Source organism: Rhea pennata, chromosome 6 (genome assembly GCF_028389875.1).
Source record: "Rhea pennata isolate bPtePen1 chromosome 6, bPtePen1.pri, whole genome shotgun sequence".
Taxonomy (NCBI): domain Eukaryota; kingdom Metazoa; phylum Chordata; class Aves; order Rheiformes; family Rheidae; genus Rhea; species Rhea pennata.
The window spans coordinates 7596600-7621073 of record NC_084668.1 but is presented as its reverse complement, the minus strand read 5'-3'; the positions used below and the strand labels follow the sequence as shown (position 1 = coordinate 7621073).

Genomic DNA, 24474 nt, shown 5'->3' with positions numbered 1-24474 from the left:
AGAATTATGACTAATGTCAAAAAGACATCTTACCAGACTAATTAGAAGTAAAATTGGATTTCAAAAAAGAAAAAAAAAATAGTAGGTACCCATTGAATTTGGCCATCCAAGTGCTCAAGTGTTGCATTAACAGTAATTATTAGCAAAATAATGGAATGTTTCTGGACAAATACGCAGCTTGATGTACCATGTACTGCATGAATACGGCTGAAGCCTGAAAATAGAGACTTTGTGGGTCATTTAGTCCAGTCCCTTGCTATCGTAGAGGATAGTAATCCATTCACAACAGTCCCCTAACCGTATCTTAAAATTAATCAGATTGCCAATTTTCTTCTTTCCTGCTGGCTAGCTGTTACAAAAACTGATTCTGTGGCGTCTTTTGGTTGTGGCAAGTTTATAGACATGGTTTTGTGACAACTCGAGCTTAAATAGCTCTTCTACTCACTTGTCTACCACAACCATCTAAGAAGGACTTGTTCCTGTACAGTCTGTGTTTTGACTAAGCTAAACAAGACAGCCTCCTGCAGTTCTTCTTCTGCTAACCTTATTCTTAGAATGAAGTGCCATTTTACATTAATTGAAGCACAGGAAGTTCCGCCTGACCATGAGGGGGAATTTCTTCACTGTGAGAGTGATGGAGCACTGGACCAGGTTGTCCAGAGAGGCTGTGGAGTCTCCTTCTCTGGAGATCTTCAAGGCCCACCTGGATGCAGCCCTGTCTAACATGCTCTAGGTGACCCGGCTTGAGCAGTGAGGTTGGACTAGCTGATCTCCAGAGGTCCCTTCCAACCTTACTGATTCTATGATTAAAATTCTTAGCAGTGCAAGTACTGTTTTTCATGTAAGGTCTGACTAGGACTTTATTATAGTGGTATTTATGCTTCCGTAGCTTTTCTGAGACTACTTTAGATAATACCTCTTTCTGCATATGCCTTTCTCAGGGCTACATTGTATTATGAGTATGGTCATTTTATGATTAGCTATTTATCTTTGATCTTTGTTTCCAACTGAAGAATACTTGGTTTAAGAATTGCTCTAATGTTAACAGTACTGATTTACTGCATTCTTTCATTATCAGAGTCCTCAAGGTCATCCACCTAAGTCTTTTTTGCCTCTGATGGTACCTCCCTTGTTTGTGATCCAAAGAGGTGGTAGGGTCAAACGGAAACAAAGCTGGTCTCAGGATCATGAAACTCTGTTGCTCACCATGTTGCCCATTTTTTTACTCTCTATCCATTTTTTTCATTCTAAAGTCAAATAGTATTATTGTATGTTTTGAACTGTTTTGAAAAACTTCTGCTTTGGGACCTAATCTAAAGAGATGAGTCTTAATTTTTTGTAGTTACTAGGTATGCTGTCTTGAGTGTGTGATACTGAATCTTGTTTTTTCCTTTTTGAGTGTAGCCTTTTCAAATTCAGTTTCAGTTGTGCTGTAGTAGTTTTTCTTGTTCTTTTCCTATCTGCAGGGATAACGAACATCTTGTTAGCAAGTGCTGACTTGGTAACTATTGGTAACTATTTTTGGTAACTATTGGTAACTATTGGTAACTATTTCTCTCTGTTTTCTGATTTAAAAGACTTATTTTGTGGTTGATTAGTCTGGTTCTGTAAGGGTATTTCTTTTCCTTCATCTGTGCTTTTGTTTTGAGGCATTTATTCATCCAGCTAAATTTGCAGCTCTTCCATATAAAGTGTTCTCCTCCTTTCCCAAACTCTTCTTTGCTCTGCCTTAGGAGTCTGTAGTGAGGATAAGTTGCATAGGTATTTTAAAGAGGAATCCTTAAGTAAGTTACATGCATAACACTGTTACATATTACATAAAATACATGAATATATTTTTTTCTTATAGATTATAGTAACTTCTGTGTCTATATAAAGAAAAAGATAGATCAAGGACACACGGATTATCCTTATCCCTGGATTGTTACACTATGAGGTTATATCAAAGACCCTGTCCTGAATTGCCTGTAAAATAAAGCCTTTTGGTCAGAAAGCTACATGATTCTAATAATCATTAACAGCTGTTCTATTAATAAAATTATTAATATTCCTTCTTTGCTTGAATATTCTGAAAATATGAATAAGACTCCTAAAGACTGATTGATTCAGTAAGAGAGCAGAGTTAAAGGTTGCTGTCTCTTTAAGCTTTTTTAAGGCATTGAAAACCTTTCTGCCTCCAAATTTTGGTGGTTATGCCTGAACTTAGCTAGGGAAAAGGTCCCTTGGTGTTTGGAGTTTTTTCTGTCAAATTTGAAATGACTCCGTCATACAGTCCTTGAAGTATTTTTTTTAAGGAAACAAAGGTACTTGTTTTTGTAATCTGCCTTATGCATTTTACTCATCTCTAAACAAGTTTTCCAGCAAATTTTCGAATAAAAATTCGGTATGTTTTAATGCACTATATTCTATGTAAAGGCAACAGCTAGAAATCCTTCAGAATATAAACTCATTGGTAGTAGTATTTGTCCTGTGTTCGTTTTTTTAAAGGAAATTTTATCGTACTCTAAACAAAATCTTCATTAAGTTCCTTCTTCCTTCCTCCCTCTCCTTTGAAGAGAGACATAACTGTGTGATGTTTGACCCTAGGAAGTTTCTTTAACGTGTATTTGTTTGAGTGATTTTACCGGAACCGGGGGGAGAGGGGAGTTTCATTCCACCACAAAAAGCATGACACTTGGTTTAAAAGTTAGCACAGCTTCCTTTGAGTGGTCTGCTGCTTAGGAATATGAAATATCATTGCAGAGTGCCAAGGTGGCAGAAAACCTTTTTGTTTTTCCTGTGAGGGGAAGGGAAGAATTGCTACTCCATCTTCCTTGTGGTTAGGTCTGACCAATTATGCTGCCGTTCTGATGATGATGATGTGCTTTCACAGGAGTTTATTGGGAAGTAGCAGGATGCTGATTTTAGTGTACTTTCCTATGTTACCAGGATTTTCAGTTTAGAGGGGGAAAAAAATCATGCTTAACAGCTGTTGGATGAGGCTATAGTAGTAGTGAGACAATTGCCCTCTGTCGTCTATCTGACCAGAAAGTTGAACAAAGGAATTTGCAAGATTCAACTGCAATGCAGGGCACTGCTCAGCACTGGGTCTTAAACCCATTCACACTGAAGCTGCTGCAGAGGACAGTAGCTCATTTATAAACAACACAGGAGGACTGGCTGGCTGTAAGAGCCAGATACTTTAATCCTCTGGTAAGGAAGAGCCCCTAGGATTAAACCATCCCCACTAGACATTCTTCTTTGAGTTGTGGATTCTGCAGAAGAGTTGTTTAGCTGTAACCTAGTTCAAAAAGTTATGGAAGTCTTTGCTGATGCCGCTTGACTAGGTGTCAACTATTTATTGTTGTGAGATTTCACTGGATGAGATTTAGACTGAAAAATAGTTCTAACTGTCTGTGAAGTATTCAGATTTGTACAACTGTCACATGTGACATGACAAATTAATGTGTGGTTTGTTTTGGGGCTTGTCCTTATATTAATGCATGTTAGTTGAAAATAAACTGAAACAATTGCACTACAGTAAACATCTTTAAGGAGAATAGAACAGTTCTCATCAGTACAAAAGTGTCTCATATGATCATTTGTCTATCTTACACTGTTTTTGCAAAGTCCTTTTGATAGTGTCAGCTTTGAAAAATGTTAGTTTTAAAATGTTAGTATTTTTTTTGTGATATGAATTTGTATCTCCTTAATGAGCAGAATATGTTAATCTCTAGAAATTGTTTGGGAACTTTGCTTAAAATAACTGCAAATTTTGATGGTATTTAAAACACAGACTTGAGATCTGTAACAAAAAATACATTGGGGGGGCTGCTTATCCCATTACAGCCTCTGAACTTGGTGCATTCACAGGATCAGATGAGATACAGAACGAATGAAAATAGTTAACTCTTGTCACATCCAGTAAAAGAGGAGCAGTCACAGCTGGCCAGGCTTTATTGGAAAACCGAATGAAGGAATTAATATTAGTTCTGAAGTTTTAGTAACGTATTGACTGATCAGAAGTGAACAAAGATTTCAAATTAATAAAAATCTTGCCATGTCTTGTGCTGCCATTGCTTTTCAAGAGTGCAGTAATGAAGTATGTCTAGACTGTGCGTATGGCTTCCCTCCATATCTAGCATTTTATACGTGGCAAAGCTCCTGCCATGTATATGTATGATGGATAAAATGTGTCCTATTCAGTTACTCTGGTCCCTAAATCTTAATTTGTTATATTTCTTCCTGTCCCTCTGGAATTATTGTTGAATCAGTACAAGCAGAATCTTGGACGGAAGATTAGATTTACCTTTGGCTTAGAAAACTACTCTTTTAGATTAAATAGCTACTTATTTCTCTGTCTATACTAGAGCCATGGGGCTTTCCATTTAGAATAGTGATCATCTTACATCTCTATCATTTTAAAAGAATATGTATGTTTAGAGCTCTAATAAATATTCTAGACAGGGAATATAGTATTTCCATTTGTGGTGATGGAATAAGGCTATTCCTTTTATAAATCTCACTATTCAGGAGTACAAATGAATAATTCAGTCAGGACTCTAAGCTCTTCATATATTGCCACCTGCTCATTATTCAGAAATTCTGGTTACAGTCTGCTGTTGCCCTGGCAACATACTCAAAATTACTGTTGCATCTATGGAAAAGCTTTTGTTTATCTAGCAAGGCCCACTATCCAATCTGTATTATTGCAGGATGCGTCTGAAGTGGATACTTCTAGGTCCTAGCCATAGTTATTTAAAAAAAGAATAATATCCTTTTATGTGGGATTAATTGAAATTTGTTCTCTACTTATGAATAGTTAAAAAAACAAATATTAATTATGATGATTATTTACTTCGAAGTCCCTTAGAAAATGTCTGACTTCAGCATCTGGTAATACCACTATATTATCTCTTTTGAATAGAGATGCTAGACTGTACAGATATGGAAGAAAATAAAAGATCACGTGTTGCCTCCTAGTGTTTTCAGGGTGTCTCTCTCCCTCTGTCTCTTACTCTTCTCTCTCTTCTCTCCTTCCTCTGCCTCCTGTGTTTGCACTTGTGAGGTTAACATTAGGCAAATAGGAAAGGGGGATTTAACAAAGTATTTGAAACTGTTCATGCCACAGCTAAAGAAAAACTCTCCCACAGCTTCAGGTCTTCCTGTTAGGAGTTGAATGTGTTCATCTTACAAGATGTACCAACACCATCTACTTCTGGAGCAATATCAAGGAGTAGAGCTGAGGTTCTGGATTTTTTTGAAGAGAGAAAAATAAGTTGTAAAAATACACAACTCTTCAGATCTTCTGTATTGACAAAGCAAGAGAGAAGGCACAACCCACTCCCTACCCTTTTGTTGGATGTGATTCAAATCTGCCTTCCATGTTGCATTGTCCCTTACTCAGTTCCCCTCCGCCCCCCCCCCCACCCCCCCAGTTATTCACCTTCCCTTTTTGTATGGATAGAAGGTGACTCATACCTGCTCTAAAGGGAACTTGTTGCTCTTAGCTTATCTAACTGACCTATTGATCTTCAGATTGCCTGAACAGTAAAAAAAAAAAAAAGCTAAATTAGCAAGGCATAGTCAACATTTAATTTTACAAAAATATTTACTTGCAGATTTTCAGGTCTCTTCCACTGAAGCACTGCATGAAAAGTTTGTGATTCCTTGTGTGTGCATTTGCACGCGTGCTTACTGGCACAAAAGGCTGCTGGTAGCCATTACTGCAATTGTGGAATGTTTTAAGAGTATATGGAGCTATAAAGAGAGAGTATAGTTGGAAAGGACTTCTCAGAAGTCGCGAGCTTTCCAGAAGGCTGGAGTAATATTAGTATTTTCAAGAAAACCCGGCTTTTGGTTCAAAGTAATCTTAAGGGTATTTAATCTAGGCATCTGATAACTAGGGATATATTAAATTTGAGATTGTGAAGAAGTAAAGAGTAACTGAAGTGAGAACTGAAAGATTACAACTACATTGTTCTTACTGTATTCTAGGTGAAGCTTCTCTCTCTCCCATCTTTCTAGCTTTTAGATATCTGACATCTGAAGCCATATTCCCATGCTCAGAGTTGTTTAGAATTCTTCAGGATGATAACACAACAATTTGAAGTCAGATTCCCAAACATGGATTTTTAAAAACATGAGAAAAGGTTTATTGTTTGGGTTTTTTTTTATTTCTGTTTTCTGAGGGTAGATGATATTATTTGGGCACTTCTATTTCAGCTGTCGCTTTGCACTGGTTTAGAATAAACATCTTGCAGATTACTATTTCTTCTCACTTCTGTTAAAATCTGATGATCATTGTGATTCTTTTCTGGGATAGATGAATCCTTAATTTTTATTGATAGCCAAATAATGTCTTTATCAAAAAAAAGATTGATCCACCCACCCAAGTCTGAAAGCCTTGTATGAATTGATCATGGTTTCTAAATGGCATGGCTTCAAAATCAGTACATTCTAAAGAAAGATTATTTGCACACCTTATACCTCATGGAGACTGGCTTTTATTTTGCAGTAAAAAATTCTGTGATGTTTGGGAGTAAAATGCAACAATACAAACTTGCTCTGAATGCTAGTACTTAAAATACTGCAATTTATTTTTATTTTTATTTTTTTTGTTTCATATATCTGCCCCATACTGTGTCGGTTCACTTACTTAGCTGCTTCTGAAGAAGCAAGAAGTTGGTTGAGAATGCATGGAAGGCAAATGTCTAGAACAGACTGAATTTTAACTTTCTTTTGAACTGTATTTTATATCAAGGTATGAATACAAAAACAAACATACTGTGTTCATTAGGCTTCTGTGAAGGTATTATTCTTGAGACTAAACTTACATTTGGTTGAAGTTTTTCTTTTAGTTTATTTTTTTATCAGCAAGGAAGTAGGTTAGATAATCTGCAGAGAGATTATCAAGGCCTTGAAAGCCTTATAGATGGCATAATTTAGACTTAAAACAGTGGATGAGAATGGTCAGTAATATGAACAGCTGGGAGTGAAAGGACAGAAGGTTAGTGATAAAACGTATCTGACAAAACTAAGTAACTGACTTTGTAACTGGTTTTGTGAGGTATTCTTTCCTTTTTGCTATCTTTGCCCAGTTTAACATGAGGCTTTTCTTGATTGCCTAAACTTCAGAAGCTGTACTTTGTTTGCTTTATTAGTCAGCAGTATTTTCTCTAGATCTCGAAAGTCAATCTGTAGTTAAATGTAATCTGAGTGGTTCTTATTCCAGATTATGAAGTTAGAATAGAGCTTCAACTCATAATACTTTTTTTTTTTTTTTTCCCCTCCCCATTCCTCTTCATTAAACGTGACCTTATGGACCAGAATTAATGAATTGGATGACTGCTTAATAGCTGTAGGATTTTCTCCTACCAGAATTTGCTTTCTATGGAGTTTTCTTCACCCTTCTTAATAGCCAAGACTAGAGTTGCCTGGTTGTAGAGGGAAGAAATGGAGAGAATTTATCTTTCAGCATCTCATTCACCCTGTGTTCCCCAAAGCATTCCTTCCACATTCTTAGTAATACCTTTTATTGATATTTTTTTTTAATTGACTCTTTCCCCCCCCCTTGAAAAGTCTGGTCATGGGAAGGTTACTCTTTTTATAGAAATTGTAAATGATTAAATATACCGTGTATATGACACTTGTAACTCTGCGTATAAGTGAACATTTGGTTTTCTGAAGTATTTATCTAATAGATTGTTATTAGAGGTACTTGTGAGAGGTTTTTCTGTCTAATATTCTGTGGACCCTAAAAGTATTTTTTTTTTCCAGCTCTTTTTTTATTTATTTCCTAGCGTTCTGAACTTAGGCTTTTTATTTATAGTCTTTCATGAGCAATCATCCCCACCAAATGGACATTTGCTTGTTCACTAGTATCTGTTATCCAAAAGGCATTCAAAATATAATTGCATTTAGTCTTTAAGACTGTAGTAGCTGTCTGTAGTCAGTATTTTGGAATTGTTTATACCTTTAGCCTAAGATCTGCTGTATTTAGATCTATCAGATCTGTCAAGTTTTGTAGCAGTACCTAATTGGTGATTAGGTAAATCACCAATTAGGGTGAAAATTGTGGGTTTGGGTGTTTTTTATACTATTAACAAAGGATAATTTCATTTTTTTGGAATGAAAATAAGAACAAGGGAAAATATTTATTGTAGCTTCATCATTATACTTTCTAAATTGTGCTTATGGTGCAAATGAATGAAACTGCAGAACTTGAAGGTTTGTGCCTTTTTTGGAAGAGGGGTTTTTGTACTGAGATCACATGAACTAAATCCGGAGTAGGCATTCATGACCACTCTGAACAGAAAGAAATACCTTGATCTCTGCCCTCAGAGAAATTGCGATAGTGCAATCAAATGTGTTGACACTTATTAGCAGTTCAGAAAATACAAAGTCAAAATTATTAAAGTGGATAACATTCAGAAAGTGATCAGAAAAAACTTCACGTGAAACCTTTGCTATGTTTGAGTAAATACGCCAAACATTATTAATGCTGTTAATTGTCTCCCTTTGAAAAATTTCTCATTTAACTGAGAAAACATGTTCTTTTTTCCTTTAGGTTCATAGATGAGCTTCATTTTGCAATTCTGGTAAGTGTTCTATTTAACATAGTATCCCATTCTGGACTTGTTTCTTTTAGTAACAAAAATGCTCCTTTTGGGGGTCTCTGGTGTCTTTTTGTTTGTTTTCTTTTGTTGTTTGGTTTTGTTTACCTTTTTCTTCACCTTCTTCTTGGTCCAGAAGCCTGCTTTTTAGCTCTTTCTTTATATGTCTTGGAAGAACTTTTTTTTTCTCTCTCCCCCCCCCCCCCCCCCCCCCCGCCTTCCTGCTAAAAGCAAAGACTGTAGATAAAACTTTTTGGTTTATTAGCCATGTGCCTCCTCTGGGAGTTTGTGTCTCTTTTTCTGCCCTTGGAATGTAAAGGCCTGTAAACATCATGAGCTTTTCTTGAGGAAGGTAGAGCCCTTGTGCTTTGTGATTGGATATTGCAAAGCCACTAACGCCTGTCTCCCCAGTATCTGATGTAACAGGGCATGCTATCTTTTTGCTTTTTTGGTCAATTTAGTTTTCTGTCTGTGTAAATACTCATGTTCAAGTTCAAAAGAAATTAACTGACTTAATTCAGGGCAATTCAGTCTCTTCTGTGGGTCAGATACCTGTTTTGGGGCACCTTATGAGACATTTGGCCACATACTAGGATGCGTAATATTGCCATGAGTAAAAAAGATGAAGATAGCAATTTCCACAATCACTTAGTCATATTTAGTTTTTCAGTGCAGAAAAACTAAACCTTAACACAGGAGATACTCTTTTGTTAAAAGAATTGTTTTGAAGTGGCTGTGTGGTGTATCATCGCTCTTCCTCTTAAGCAGCCTAGAGGATCTTTCTTTCTCCAGCAAGTTTCTGATTGCTTCCTAGATGGTATATCTCTTAAATATGTTATGTTTGATGTGTTATATTGCTTTTAAATTTAAATTGAATTGAATCTCTGATATTTACATATCTGTTTCTGAGATTATAGTGCCTATTTTGTCAGATAGTCTTTAGCATATGTAATTGAGTGTTTGATAACACAGATAAAATTTACACATGCTTCTAGTTGAAGATCAACTAGCTCAAAACCTCTCTAATGCACCTGTAAACTAGCACTGAGTGCTCTAACTTCTGTTGCTGGAATATAAGTTTTATTTATTTACTTATTTATCCTAGGCATATTCCTTCTGTGTGTTGTCTTATTTAGAAGTCTTAGAGACATTATTCTTTCTGTACATTCAGTTGGAATTTTATTTTCCACCTCACATATTCTGATGAGTTACTTCTATATTCTTTTGCGCACAGCTGAGTTTGGCATAATCTCTGTATAAAGACATTTATAAAGCTGTAGACACAACATCAAATGACCATCTGTGCAGTTTGGGGTAACTTGTTTTCTGCCTAACTCCTATTTTCCTTCTTAATATTGAGCACAGAAGTTCTGAAGACTATCCTAAAATTAAGCTAAAAATTCTTTCCCATTTCTTTTAAAGAAACACTGTTTACTGCAGGCATTGGTGGTTTTCTGGGGTTTCATCGTAGTGCTTGTAAATAAGCCTCTGTGTGAAGGGATTGAAAACTTTGTCTCTTTGCAGTTATGATAACTAGACCTACGTTTTGAGATCTTCCACCATCTTCTTTCATTTCCCTCTCATTTCACTATTCCTTTCTCATTTCCCACTGTAACAAAATATATCACTAAAAAGCATACCTTCCTGCACCAGTCTATGTGAAAGAGCAGCAACTGTACTTTGATATATTTTGAATGAATAAGCTAATTAAATATGTTGATGAGCCCTGTGTAGATGGATTGATATTATCTAGATCGAATAAACTGTAGTCTACATACGTAAAGCTATGGTCTGGGGCAGAATGAATGAAATGGCTGGTTTGTGTGCTAGTAGGAGGAGGTACAGTCAGCAGTTATCTTGAGCTTGGTCTGTGCAAGGAAGACTGGCTATTCCAAGAAACTATCATCTTCAGCTACAGGAAAAAGATTTAACACTTCTTTCTGCATGATCCTGCTGGTCAGGGAGGACAGCTGAGATTCATGGAGCGTGCTCTGCTGCCATTTGCAGCTGGTTAGAATGGAGGCTTTGAAGATGTGGCACGGAGGGGAGGAGAGGAGGAAGCATAGGAAGAGTAAGCACAGGAAGATTTAGAGCTGTGATGGACTGGCAATCTGAGCACCAAAAGAGCTATTCTGTTTTTCCCTTGTCACTGAGAAATGCACAATCCTGATCTCCTGTTTACCAGGGATGATGGTTTTCCAAGATCCCATCTCCCTTTTATAGAGTCTCCAAATGAGAAATGCTGCTCCAGTTACCATGCTAGCCTTGCTTGGCATGCAATGTTCTTCAGGGAGGTAGTTAGAAAACTGTAAAAGCGAGGATTATTCCTCTGTAGTAGTACTACTGAGCATCATGGTAATGCTATGTGTGAGGTAGTGATAGTTTCTCATAGATAAGAAAGCTATAGATCCCTGGTCTGGATACTGATTTTGGAAGTGTATTAGTTACTACATCACAATAATTGTCTTTTTTTTCAAAATGAAGGGGCAGAAAAGAAAATACTTTTCAGCCCTATTTAGTTTCTGATAATGGTTATGCTCTATTCCAGAAAATAATTGGCAATTTGAAAACCATGGTCACAGATGTGTTTATTAGCTGGTGCTGTGAACTAACTTCTTAATCTGTTGGAAATAAAAATATTTCAAGAAGAAATCATCATCTTTGCAGTATGAACAGTATTGTACTATTTACTTTTGTGTCAAATACCAAAATTTCTTTCAGGGTACTATAAACTTGTATTTTGGGAGTAGTCCGACTATTTTAAATAAAGTTAATGGAGAAGGTGATTAAAATCTGTACAGCCATTTTATAGCACATTCATAGCTTCACAAGGCTTCTGCATCGGTTGCTTGTGAATGACACTGAGTTCTTCATTAGCATGCTCTGCGCGATGTGGTGGCTGGCTTGGTGTCACTGGTAGCACAATGCCCAGCTGTTGATTTTCTATGTTTCGGAGCTTCAGCAAGCACCTCGGCAGACTGCTTCAGCAAGGCACTATGAATGCCCAGGTGATCAGCTGACTGTGCCTGTGCAGTAAGCTTTCTAAAGGAGCAGCACAGAGCCCTGAGCCCTATATGAGGAGTTATGGAAGGCGTGTCTTCAATAACTCTGCATAATGAAGTGAAATGACAGTATGGTGCAGGTATGTGAATTGTGAAATGAAGTATTTAAACAGTGTTCTGAAAGTAGAGGAATAAAATGTCTATAGGCAAATTCAATTGCATTTTTTTCTCCATGAAAGCAATTTCAGGCCTAATCAATTAGCAGAGAGAACATGATCCCTAAATCTTTGTTTTATTAGTGATTTTTAAAAATAGTGCTTTTTTCTTTTCTGATTTAATAAAGATATTTTTGCTAATTTTTATTTACAGAATACTTCTACTAGGATTGGAAAGCCATTGTAAATTGTTATGCTGAGACAAGCCATCTGGCCTAGGTTGCAAAAATAGAGGGAGCTGTATTTTTTCTCTATAGTATATGTTACTTCCATTCTAACAAGGAAATATAATTGAAATTAAAGTGCTACTTTTTATAAGGATAAGCTGTTTTGAACTGAAGAATAGACTTCAAATCAAGATAGCAAGGTATTTATGGCAGGCTGCATAAAAATGTTTTTTTTTTTTTCCCTATGCACTTTTTTCTTATGACTTTTTGTATTGTGAATACACAATTTCATAATAATGAGTGATTTTTTGGAGGTGTTTATTAAAAATTGTGAGAGTTGAGTTCATTGAGATCAAGTTTACCTTTCTGATAAAAAGTTAGGGCACTGACAAATCAGCTATCAGAACTGTTAAGGCTTTGTTATAGGCAATACAAAAATACACTGCTAAAGGACTATTTTTTTCAAGTTTATTAGGCTATAAAAATAGGAAATCAGAATTTTTAAACTGCGTATCTAATGTGAATAATAGCTTTTTTTAAACTGCCAGCTGATACATGTATGCATCTTATCGGACATCACATAGAAGAAAGTATTGATATTGGCCTATGAGAAATTGCATGTGCATTGTTGGGTTGTGATATCATTTTTTTGGGGGGGGGAGGGAAGAAGGATTGTTTTTGTGGGGAAAGAAATCTCCATTGTACTTTAAGCTTTTACTTCCTAACTTTTTTGATTACAAAACTCTTTTCATAAGCATTTCTTCAGCATCTAGGGCCCTGAACAGAATCTTTCATCTGTCCTGTTAATTCTAGGAGTTTATTTCTACCATCCACTGTTGGAATTGAAAACTTAACATGCCTTTTTCTAGGGACGTTTTTTTCCTGTTCTTATGGACATAAAGATCAGAGTTAAAATATAAATTCATGCAAAATTCAAGTTCTATTTTTAGAACGTATAAGTATTTTTTGTAAGTGGTTGTGTGCAGTTCCAGGTAGCCATTTTCTAAATGAAACTAGGGTTTGGATCCTCAAGAAAGTTAAGTGTTTGAAAGCTATCCTTTGAAAATGGTCACAGACAATGCGTCTGTGTACTTACTTTAAATAAGGGGTTTTTTCAAAGCACTGCTGCAAAAATCAGTCTTTGAATGTTTTAATTTTCAGTTTACTTTTCTATTATCTGTGGACAAGGACAAGATACATACTTTATTTGATATTACGTGTTTTCTTGAAAGCTTTTGTGCAGTTAAATTATTTTGGCTACCTCTGAACAGAAGGCATTGGTTACTATCATTTCTATCTATTTTTAATATGATAATATAAATCAATACTCAGCTGAAGAGACTTTTAAAAAACATACCTTCTTCAAGTTTACAGTTTGATTAAATAAAACAAGTTTTTAAAAAATTTTTTTAAAGCAACCTTAAGAAAAGAGGTCAAGTTTCACTTTGCTTTTTAGCGCTAGAAAATTGTATGACATTAGTGATCATTGTAAATGACATAAGGTGAAAAACATGAATACTACTTTTTCACAAATTGGTAATCTTATTTCCAAGGGATGCAGGAAAAGCATGTTGTGGCACTCTTTCTGTTCCATTTTAGGGTATTGATGCTGGAAACTTTGCTTCAGTGAATGATCTAATAAATAGGATTTTTTCTTCTCTCTTTAAGGATTATTAAGACAACTGTATGTCTTTGGCCTAAACAGGCCTAAAACAGGCAAATAATTTGGAGTCCTTGATCTAAATGACTTTAAGATCTGAAAATATTAAAATAATCCTCTGCAGCACCATACAATACAGTTTTTTGTTACGCCCTATGGTTTTACAGCTTATTTCATGGAATTGTTGGAGACTTCTTAGATATATATTTGAAAATAAATATTAATTGTATGAAAAGTTGAAATTAGGCAAGGTGATGAAAAGAACTAATATAGGACCACTGGTAAGTATATGCCTTGGATAAAACAAGGATAGAAAATGAGGAATTGTGAATTATATGAAACAAAAATGGCATGAAGTTGGGGAGGGTGTGACTATGGAATCATGAATATGGAGCTGTATATATACTTGCAGCAGAGCTTCCAGACTAGAAGCCGCTTGAGAGGTAGGAGTAGTTTTTCTGCAGTTGGTTGGGTTTCTCTGAATGATGTAAGCTAAGCCAACAAAATCTTTTGTCAGCGTAGTTGCATCTATAGAGCTTTTGCTGGCACAGCATTGTCAAGTGAGAAGGGCACTCATTTTTCACATCGTAAGCCAATAGAACTACATTAGCAAAAATCTAAAGACAAGTCATGTAGTATTCTATAAACACTTCTAAATAGTTCTTTCCTCATACCTTTTTAGACATGCGTGTCCTTTGGGAGAGGAGAGGCTCAGACACTCAACATACATAGTTCCCTCTAACCTAATGCTTTGTTGTTTCTGAATGTGTCGTTTTTTGGGGAAAGTTAATGCTGTAACGTTGTTCAGGCTAAAATGGCTTTTATCTGCCATCATAAGTTGCCCTGTGGATATGCTTGCTAGTGAAACAATGATAATAAAAACTGTTTTCAATGAACCGTCATGAAATCTTGTTTCAGAAATTTATTCGCTTTCTCCCTCTAACCAGCCAAAAAAAAAAAAGTGAGAACAGATTTTAATGATGTTGCAATTTTAAATAGTGCATCAACCATTTACAAATGCTTTAGTGATGATTTAACTGTCTGAATGAGAGAGGACTAGCCCCAGACTTGTGTTTTATAACAATAGGCATATGTTTTGAACACGGATTGTTCAATATTAAAATTTCACTTTCTCAAGACTCTGCATCTGTTGAAATATGTGGGTTGAAAATCAGAACATGAACTTTCCTGGTCTCTTAGAAGAAGGACCTCTGTTCTTGATGCTGTTTAGTCCCCCTAGTCAAAACAAGGATTTCGTTTTTTTTTTTTTTTTTTAAAGACAGTTTCATTCACCATGAGGAAGCCAGGCTGAGTTGTTTATTTCCTTTGATGTGCTTTGGTCTGATCATTCATATCCTGAAAGTAAAAAGCAAAGTCCAAGAAGAGACCTGCATTGTCCAGAATGGAGCAGCTTACCCTCCTGAAGATCTAGTGCTCCAGGTGAACCTGAAGAAGCACTGTATAATGCTAATGCTTTCACAGACTATCAATGTACATTTAAACCGTCTTAGGGTAGAATTTCTGAGTTTATGGATAACAAGGGCCAACAGTAGACTTCTGCTGATATCCATAAGTGCTTTCCTATCACTATGTAGAATAAAGATGGCTCTTGTCTTGCTGGCTCTTAAATTTTTTATTCTTAAGTAAATAACTGTGTTCCTGAAGGTGCTATCTTAGTATTCTTTGTCACTGCAAGCCAAGTGTCTTTATTACATTCAGTAGTGTGCTAATAGGAGAAAGTGAGGCAGTGGTAAACTGTCTTGGATTGTTGTTTGGAGATGGAAGGGAGGAGGGAAAAAAAAGGCAGTAATAATATCTCTTGGTTTCTCATATGCATATTACTGTGAAAGGTGTCCTCTTTACAAACTTGTCAGCAATCTTTTGAACAACAGTATTATCCCAGCTCACAGTCAAGCTGTGATAGAGGAGCTCTGTGCAATCTCGAACAATTTTAAACTACAAGTATGGTGCAAAACTTCAAAAGTAGAGGAGACTGTAATGAACTACAAGACTGTGAGGGCATGTTTCAATTTTTTTCTGACATGCAGCACTATTCTTGTGTGAAAATAACATAGTGCTGCTAACCTATACTTATCCAAAGTGTGTATAGGTTTGAAGTGGACAGATGTTTGACGGTTATGTTCTAATGAATCTTACTGCGGTGCTTTAAGATGAGGTCTCTTCCTGTCTTCTCCTCCTTCAGATGCAGACTTTGCACTGAGTTCAATGGATGGTAATATGATGGAGCCTTGGTCACACAAGTGTGAAGCCCAGTATCTTAGTGCAAGCAGGCTGTGATGGTCTGTGTGAGCTCAGATGCCAGACCAAGCATGAGTGCTTGAGGTGTAAACATCTCTTCTGGCAACTTTTGCTGTTGGACTAGTACCTCTGATAGAGGGACAGGACAGATAAGTAAGGGAGGAGATAATCTTGTTCCACTGGTTACAGAAGGCTAACTAAAGCATATCTATGAGAGCCTTTTATCAGGATCAGAATTCTGTGATTTTCCTTCTGTCCTCTGAATTTCTTTTGGAGAGAGATTTCTGAAGTATGTCTACACATATCTTGTGGTAAACTTGGTGCTGTTTTTGTCCATATTGATTTTTCTTTTTTCTTTTAATGCTGTCTAGACTCGGTAGCACATAACTTGCATAGGTAGTGGAACACATCCTGTCCTTAATTCATTTTAGAAGAGGTAGATCAACAATACAGTATGCTTTTGTGTTCTGATTTACCATCATGTTATTTCTTTGAAAATCAGATTACTAAATAGCTTGCTAAATTGAATCAAATAAGTATCTTCAGTGCTAATGCAGTAAATAGCATTTGGTTGTTAATTGATTAATGTGTAACTTAAAACCCTCTGTAGATGATAGCATTGGGGAAAAACATAAATCTTTTATGTAACTGTATTAAAGTTAGTGCAGCATGGATTTATTTGTATAGTATCTGTCAGTATATAGATGTAAACAAGATCAGGTAATTTTTTGGTTTTGATTCGTGCTTCCAAGATAGACTGTTTTCTTATTTAAATGCTACATAAATAAAATCAATCCTACATGACCAAATACAGTTAATAGAGAGACCAGAGGAAGTCTTTACTCCTAGTTACTAGTTTAATAGGTTTCAAACTTAAGACATTAAGAAAACATGTAGGAAGCCTGTGCACAGTGTTATTTGTGTGTTGCCATTTTGGAAAAAAGGAGGGAGCTGTCCCTACATAATTCCGTTTTGTCTTGTAGGTTGGAGAGTTGCTTTGTGTTTTCTGTTAAATGAATGGTAATCTTAAGATCGGTTGCTACATATTTGTAAGCGCTGTCCAGTGATTTTAAAAAGTCTTTGAATCTGCAGGCTAAAGAGGGAGCAGTAAATGAATGAAGGAGAGCAAAACCTCAAGTGTAGACCCTGGATCTTGGTTCCCGGAGTATCTACATGAATGCAGCTTGGCCCCTTGGCAGGCAGGAGAATTGTGGTTTCCTCTGGGATCCTCCCCTGTTCTGCAAGTCAGCATTTTAGGGGTTTGGGTTTCTTTCCTGCCTTCCCACCCCCCCCCCCCCATGCAACTTTTTCACCCAAGAGAATTTTCTCCAGTCCTTTTCCATCCCCTCCTTTCCCCTAAGGAAATCTTTCCAAAAGGGATTAATCTGCACCAAATACAGGTGCCTATCAGCTTGCTCATATTTAAGTCTTGGGATTCTTCCACAGGCTGTTGGTTAATAGGCAGTTGAATTCCCTCCACCCCCAAAAAAGTATTAATCTGTATTTTCACATAGCTCTTCAGTAACACTAGCCTAACTAAATTACCGTTACAGGAGAGTATCTTCAGTTTAGCACTGTAACAGAGCTGACATAAAACTCATCAATACAAAAACAGGGAGATACATCTGTCTTTGTCCCTCTCGTTGGTTATTTTGTGCTGGCAGGTGCTCATCAAAACTTCATGTGTCATTGTAACTCACTAGCCCAGCAGCTTTCTAAAGAAAGCACTAGACAGTGTTTTGTTGCTTTGAGTTGAATCACATCGTGAAAAGGTTCAGGAAGTGCTAGAGCGAGTCCGAAGGTAGACGTGGGACGATACTCCAACAGGGGTAAAGGCCCTGTTGGGGAAGAATGAAAGGGAAAAATGAGACTTGCCCTTTCTTGAGAGCAGTGAGTTCTTTGTTGATACAGCTGCTGGTGTCATGAGTCTGACTTGCCAAAATTAAGTTTCTTCTGCTTTGTTGGAGAACTATATGTAGTTAATGGTCCTTAAGAACTAAGCAGTAGCTGGATGCAGTAACTCTCCCGTAGTTTTTATTCACGTAAGAATGCAATAATTCGGATCTATAGCTTTCTGCTTAGGGCATAAACATTTTCCCCTTTCATCCTAACAAACAAACATAGGTTTTTGTGGATTGTTGTTGTTTGGTTGGGGTGAGTGATGTTTGTTCTAGTCGTAGGTACCCTAGGGTTGTGATGTTAGTGTAGGTAAGTTGATGGTCTTTAAATGTTGCCTAAAATAATCAAGTTGAAATATAGCTGGAAAAGCTCTTGTGATGGTAAGCCTTCTATATATGAGTCTTCAAAGTCATTGTGGCCCCCTCCTTCCTCCCAAAAAAAGACCCAATCCTCCCCCTCAAGAAAGAAAGAAAAAAAGAAACACAGAAAAGAGTTAGTATTTCCTCATCTAAAGAAGGCTTGCATCACCAATACACTTGGGCTAAGGCAGGACTAAGCTGCCAGAGACTTTTTGCCATACTCAGAAATCAGTTCTCCCACTGAGGCTGCGGAGGGGGGTGCTACAGGAAGCTGCTACCATAACCTATATAAGCAGCTTATCAGGCCAACCTTTTTTATTAATATTATTTATTATCTTTTTTTTCCTTTTTTTTTTTTATCTCATGTACTTAGTTCTTTAACAGACTTTCTAAAATATGGATCCTACAGAAAGATCAGGTCTCTCAAAGGAAAATCAGGTGAATTTAGTATATGTGGATTCCTCTCAAGAAGACAATACATTTTCTGGTGAGGATAATATTAGTCTAAATCTTTTTGTAGGTAATTTAGCGCAGAACACTTCTTATGCCTTTCCCTTCCACCCTTCCTGACGTTTCCTCTCTGGGGAGGATTATCCTTATAATCCTGCTTCAAAAAGAATAGAAATTGGTAAAATCAACAGCTTCATGGAATACAGTGTGGATAGTAAGAAAATAATAAAGTAAGTGTGATTCTTCCCATGTATGTGTGTAAAAGGGGTCTGTCTTTTAAGCAGAGGAAAGGCTAGTCGAATTAGGGAATTTAGGGAAAAAAATTTGTAGCAAAAGTAAGGCAAATAAAAATATTTAACTCGCAATATCTTTCATTCGTTTAATATAACCTGTCTTTGGCTGTCTCCAATCTAAGTTTTGGGCACATGCCCAGCCTCTTTACTGAATCTGATGGCGAAAGTGGTTCTTGTGATTTGAGAATTCCTGACTGCTGAACAGAAGTCTTCTGTATTGCATGCTCTGTTCATCCCCCTAGGACTGCTTTTCTGTTGAGGTTCTAGACTCTGTGCCTTTCAAAGTGCAAAGTGTTATAGAAGTATTTACAGGAGACCTACAGCTACCAGAGAGAATCAGTTGTGGAGTGTGTATCTCACTTTTAGCATATTACGTCTGGAAAATATATAACAAAATAATACAATAAAATACATATGTAAAAAGCTGGAGCAAATACCAGACTTGCCTGTTTGTGCCTTAATTCCTTCCCCAAGCTTCCTCTTAATCCTGGTTTTCACCTCTCTCTCCAGTGGTTGGAGCCTTCTAGTACTGGCACAGACAGCTCAGAATACTGCTGCTTCTAGCTTCAAATTTTAATACATTAATTGTCTTTATGCTTTCTTTTTGTAACATTAATGTTGCTATACAGTACAGCAAATTTGGCTTTCTCCATACTGTTTCACATAAACTTCAGGATTTTGTTTTCAGGAAGAGTACAGATGGATAATTGAGTTTCAGCCTGTGCTACTAGGATAATAAAGCAATTTCTAAAGAGCAATACAGCTTTACAGGTAGGTAGATCTAGTCTTGGGGGCTGAGACAAAATCAACAGCTGTATGCAGTTTAGAGATTTCCAAATGACTTGGAATAAGACTGATTTGAAATTTAGCATTGACTCTGATTTTTTTGACTGCCAGGTAGGGGGTAAACTACTTATAACTCCAGTAAAAATGAGGTAGATGAATATTGCCTAGAGCAAGGGATACTGTTTAGACCTGTGCAAGAACCTTTTCAAATACCTGGTGAACAGAAGCCTCTTTTAGAATTACATTCTCATCTTACCTTCTTATTGACTGTTTCTGCTTTTTGTTGAATATAGATTTCCACTCTCACCCTTCTAACCCAATTTTCTGCCCTGAATTTGATTGATACCAGTTATTTTGACAGCTGTTCCTGAGATCTTTTTCAGAACGATGGTATCAATAATAACTTTAACAAAGAAAGAAAAATCACTTTCTCATTTTTGCATTCTCTTTAAAAGAAAAAATCGATTTCTTCTGTCATAGACAGAGCAAAGCTTCCTATCTCCATCTACATTGCCTAACAAGAGGGAGATGTAAGTCCTGATGCTTATTACAGAAATTGGATTAAGCTGAGTAGATTCTATTCCCAGAAATATCCGCACTCATTGCAAGTCAATTTACTGGGTTTGCAAATGACGATTTTCAGGTTGGAAATTGAAACAAAGCATCTGGTGATTTTCCACATGTCATGATTCAGGAGCCTACTGTCAAAAAATTCAGTAGTGCCTTTGCTTAATGTCGTCTTGTTTTTTTATCACTTCTCCTTTGGATTGTAGAAAAGAAAGTAATAATAGCACAGCATTGGCGGTTTTTATGATTTCTGACTGAAAAGTGTAAGTATTACAGATGCACTGTAGTATCTCATATCACTTATCAAACAGTATATTTGTTTAGATCTAAAAACTAATTATTATTAGACTTAATCCCACCTCCAGGTAAACCTGGAAGTCTGTGGGCCAGAAAATAGTCTGCTGTTATTTCATGTCAGTGCAGTCTTCTCAGTCTGTGGAGGGAGGGTTCAGTGGGATACTAAGATGCTCAAATTACTCCTGTCAGATCTGTAACCGTTTCTGATGAATAAAGATCTCTTAGCGCTTGAGGCGTTAACTGCCGCACACACTTGAAAGGATGATTTCAAATTCTTCCTACCCAAATGTATTCTGTAATTTTCTTTTGGATTCAGTACTTCATTCCTTACATCTTTCGAACTGTTGCTTTGCACTGTTTTAACAGTGGTTGTCTTCCAACTAGGGGTCTTTATGTGTAAACAAAGCACTTTGAATATAGTTGAACTGTTGGTATTATTTACTGATGTGCAATATAGAGAACATAGGAAAATATATTATGTCAGGAAAGGGTTTTCCTGCTTTCTCTTGTTTCTTTGCACATCCTACTTCCTGTCTTCAGTTACTTTGAGTATTCACTGAAGTGGGATGTAGGTGTGTATATATATATTTTTATCTTACAGTGTAAAGTCAGTGTTAGGTAACTAGTTTTCTGTTATTTTATATTAAATGCTTTTATAGAATTATTAAATTCACAAAACATTGAGCTGATAATAGGTTGGTTACTATCAGAGCCTAGCCTTGTAATTTTGATATTAACTTGTTTTTAGTGACCACATTCTGCAGAATGCTTAAATGCTCTCAAATTCTTTTGAATTAACTAAGATGCAGCTTTTCAGGGAATTTTAGGATCTTGTAGGGCTTGTCCATTCATTCTCTCTGCATGAAGAGCAACTCTTAAATTCATTTTAAAAGCAAATAATCCACTGTTAGTTCTTTACATACACTGATCAAAATTTTATATACAGCTGCTGAATAAGTCTCCATTGCTTCTTACTTTCATTTCACACAGCTGTTATTCATTTTTTTAAAATGTGTTTGTTTTCCTGAAATCATTCTAATTATCATATTGATCACATGAAAAATAAGTAGGTCAGCTGGGGAGACAGAAGGCATTCTTGGTTTTTACTGCAACACACATCACTTGCACTATTTTTCATAAACCCCTCACTAGTTGCCCAAAAAGTAGTAATGCACAAGATTTCTGCTGTTTTATTTCAACCTGTTTTTCACAGATTTAAAAGATAAAATTCCTTGTGCTCTTTGATTTAGAATATTTTTACAATGTTCATGGTTTACATTGTGTTTGTATTTGATGTCGTTGCTTACCACTTCAAATACATGCCTCTTTGTGGGTGGTGATACTATTTTCTTAAGAAAGCAGATCTGGAAAAGAGGGAGGAGGGAGCATTCATAGTTCTCTAGATAGTTGTAAATCCTCACTTGAGAACAATTACTACATTTGAATAAAATAATGTCTTGTATAACACAATTTGCCTCAAAACATGGATTACGTATTTTGCTTCTAGATCATTAACAGAGGAAGTTGCTGTTACACCAGTGTAGTTTTGTGAGCTTTAATGGCAAGTAACTCCTCCACACCTGCTGGTAGTCTTACTTCAAACTGTCTTTTCCAACTGCTCTGGAAGACACCTCTTTGCTTATAGAAACAGTATCACTTAGGAATGCCAACAAAATGTTTATTATGACTACTTGTTAACTTTGTAATACAGAATATCTTAGAAGTCAAAAGAATACTACTGCTGCTGCTAGTTAAAGCAAGGAGAATGAAAGAACAAAAAGCAGTGAATAAATATTACAAATGCTGCAAGTGCTGGTTTATTCTGTGCTGCTTTTTCCTTTAAATGTCTATTTAAAGTTCCTCCCCATCCTCCAAGAAAAGTATCATGCTTTTTTTTTTTTTTTTTAGGCATTTGAAAGGGATGTTATTGATGACTGAAGACAATATAGTTCTGTCCAGAACTCTACACCAGGAATAAGGACATGGGACTCCTCCTGCCAGATTCCAGATGGTTCATTACAACTGACATCTTGGTTGACAACTGTGAAAAGAAACTTTGGATTATTTTATTTTATTTTTGTGGGAGACCAAAATCCCCAAACTGTAGAACAGATCAGGTAATAATTCAGGTACTTGGACTTTTCCATAATGTTATTTTATCTTTCTTTATTAATGAAGAATTTTAAGTGTTCTTTAAGTTTTAGTTATAATCTTTATTTTGTCTAAGAATTAGGAAGTTCTTGTTTTCACATCTTGCACTTCAACTGAGTAATGACAATACATTTTTGTTTATGTATATGGAAAACTTGAATAGTCTGTTACAACTTTAATTATTAGGAAGTTCTCTTTTTTTTTAGTTATTTTTTATTATGGTAATTGCCAAAGCTGTCTTGTTTCCTCATTGCTTTACTAGAGTGCTTAGTTTTACCAGGACTAGTTTCATTATACTCAATATGTAAGGTGGTTCCTGCAGTCATTAACTTGCCAAGTCGTTACCTGGAAATCAGGAAACTTAAAAGGTTTGATTGAAATCAAATGTTTAATAAACTTATATGTAATTCTCTTTCCCTTCTAGAATTAAAAAAAAAAAAACTTCCCTAGATTTTATTGAAGCTGAATTTAATTGGACTGTCTGTATGTCCAGTGTGGACATTTTTATTTTTATTTTTTAATTCAGAGGGAAAAATCTGCAGGTGTTACCCAATAGTGTACCTTTTAGTTCTTTCTTTATAGGCCTTGGTTGCATAAGACTCTTGATAAAACGTGGTGAAAGAGGAAATGACCACTCGCTCACTGTTGATGCGAGACAACAAAAAGTAATTTACTGGGAAGGGGAATTGTTGTGGTAGCTAAGCCATGTTTATTATGGGTAGTTTTGTATGTGTGTAAATACTTCTGAATGAATTTAAAACTATTCAGTTATGCCTCTTTTTCTTTGTCCTCTTAAAGGCTCAATATTTCTTGTAGAATTTTAAAATAATCTTTTCTAATGAGGATGTCTGATATTGTTATGGTAAAAGATGAAACTGATACAATGAAAGGTCCAGAAGCAGAATTTAAAGATACAGACTCAGTTGAAAACCTTATGAAATCAGAAAGTCGGGAGCAAATTCAAGCAGATAAGGATGAAAATTGTCCTGACAGCAAAAATGATACGCTGGTAAGAATCTTTTCTCTTATTTTTCACTAGTATATTATGTTAATCTATTTCTTGTGCTTTTCCTCTTTCTTGTGAACCTCTTACGTGTTTCTTTGATACAGACCTGGAAAACTTGACCGGTGTTTGGGAAACAAGTAGGGTGATTATTACTTTCTCTTTCCTCTTTTATTCCACTTTGCTGTTTTTATTCATATGTGAGTATGATGGTCATGCAGTTTTCTTTTTAAGTTGTTTGAGATTAGATGAACAAGGTTCATGGAAATCAAAGCATTTGCCCTTATATGAGTCTTTTCTGTTGTAGCAGAATAAGGAAAAGACTCAGCATCTCAGCTTTTCTTTATTTTGCTGTTACTGAATCATGACTGAGTTTGAGACTTGACTATGTTAAAAATATACTATGTAATAATAGTATGGTTTGGTTAAAATACTGAAGTATTGAGTGTTACTTGTATGAACAAAGTGCTACAGTACAACTCAACACTTTTGCCTTGAGTAGGGGTGACCAATATAGGGCTTTCGAGCTCTGTGGTCTTACAGGTGGTTTGATGTAACCTTTATGACAGGGCTATATCACATAAGGCTTAAGTAGTTGGATGTAGGTAATCCAAATCCCCAGGAGCCAGAGGAATCAAGTCTCAGCAGAGCTCTTGAGGCTGGTAAGTTTGCATTCTGCCCTAGCTACCAGTGGAGGTCCAGCCTTCACCCCCTGCATTGATGCTGAAGTGAGACAGTGAGCTGTCAGCTTCTCTTGGCTGTGAACTAGGAC

At 36.2% G+C, this 24474-nt stretch overlaps 1 protein-coding gene across 10 annotated transcripts in view; it reads left to right on the top strand.

The window, feature by feature from the left end:
* The window catches only part of R3HDM1 (R3H domain containing 1), an 81012-nt gene that overhangs the window by 7824 nt on the left and 48714 nt on the right, over positions 1-24474 (top strand). For 7 of the 10 annotated variants that reach the window (XM_062578276.1, XM_062578275.1, XM_062578280.1 and 4 more), the window contains exons 2-4: positions 8549-8579; positions 22457-22665; positions 23498-23708. In XM_062578276.1, the coding sequence (XP_062434260.1) occupies positions 23538-23708 (171 nt within the window). In that variant the 5' untranslated portion in view covers positions 8549-8579; positions 22457-22665; positions 23498-23537. Of the gene's footprint in view, positions 1-8548; positions 8580-22456; positions 22678-23497; positions 23709-24474 lie in introns of all 10 variants that reach the window. The other 3 variants (XM_062578272.1, XM_062578273.1, XM_062578271.1) reach the window with 2 other exon arrangements.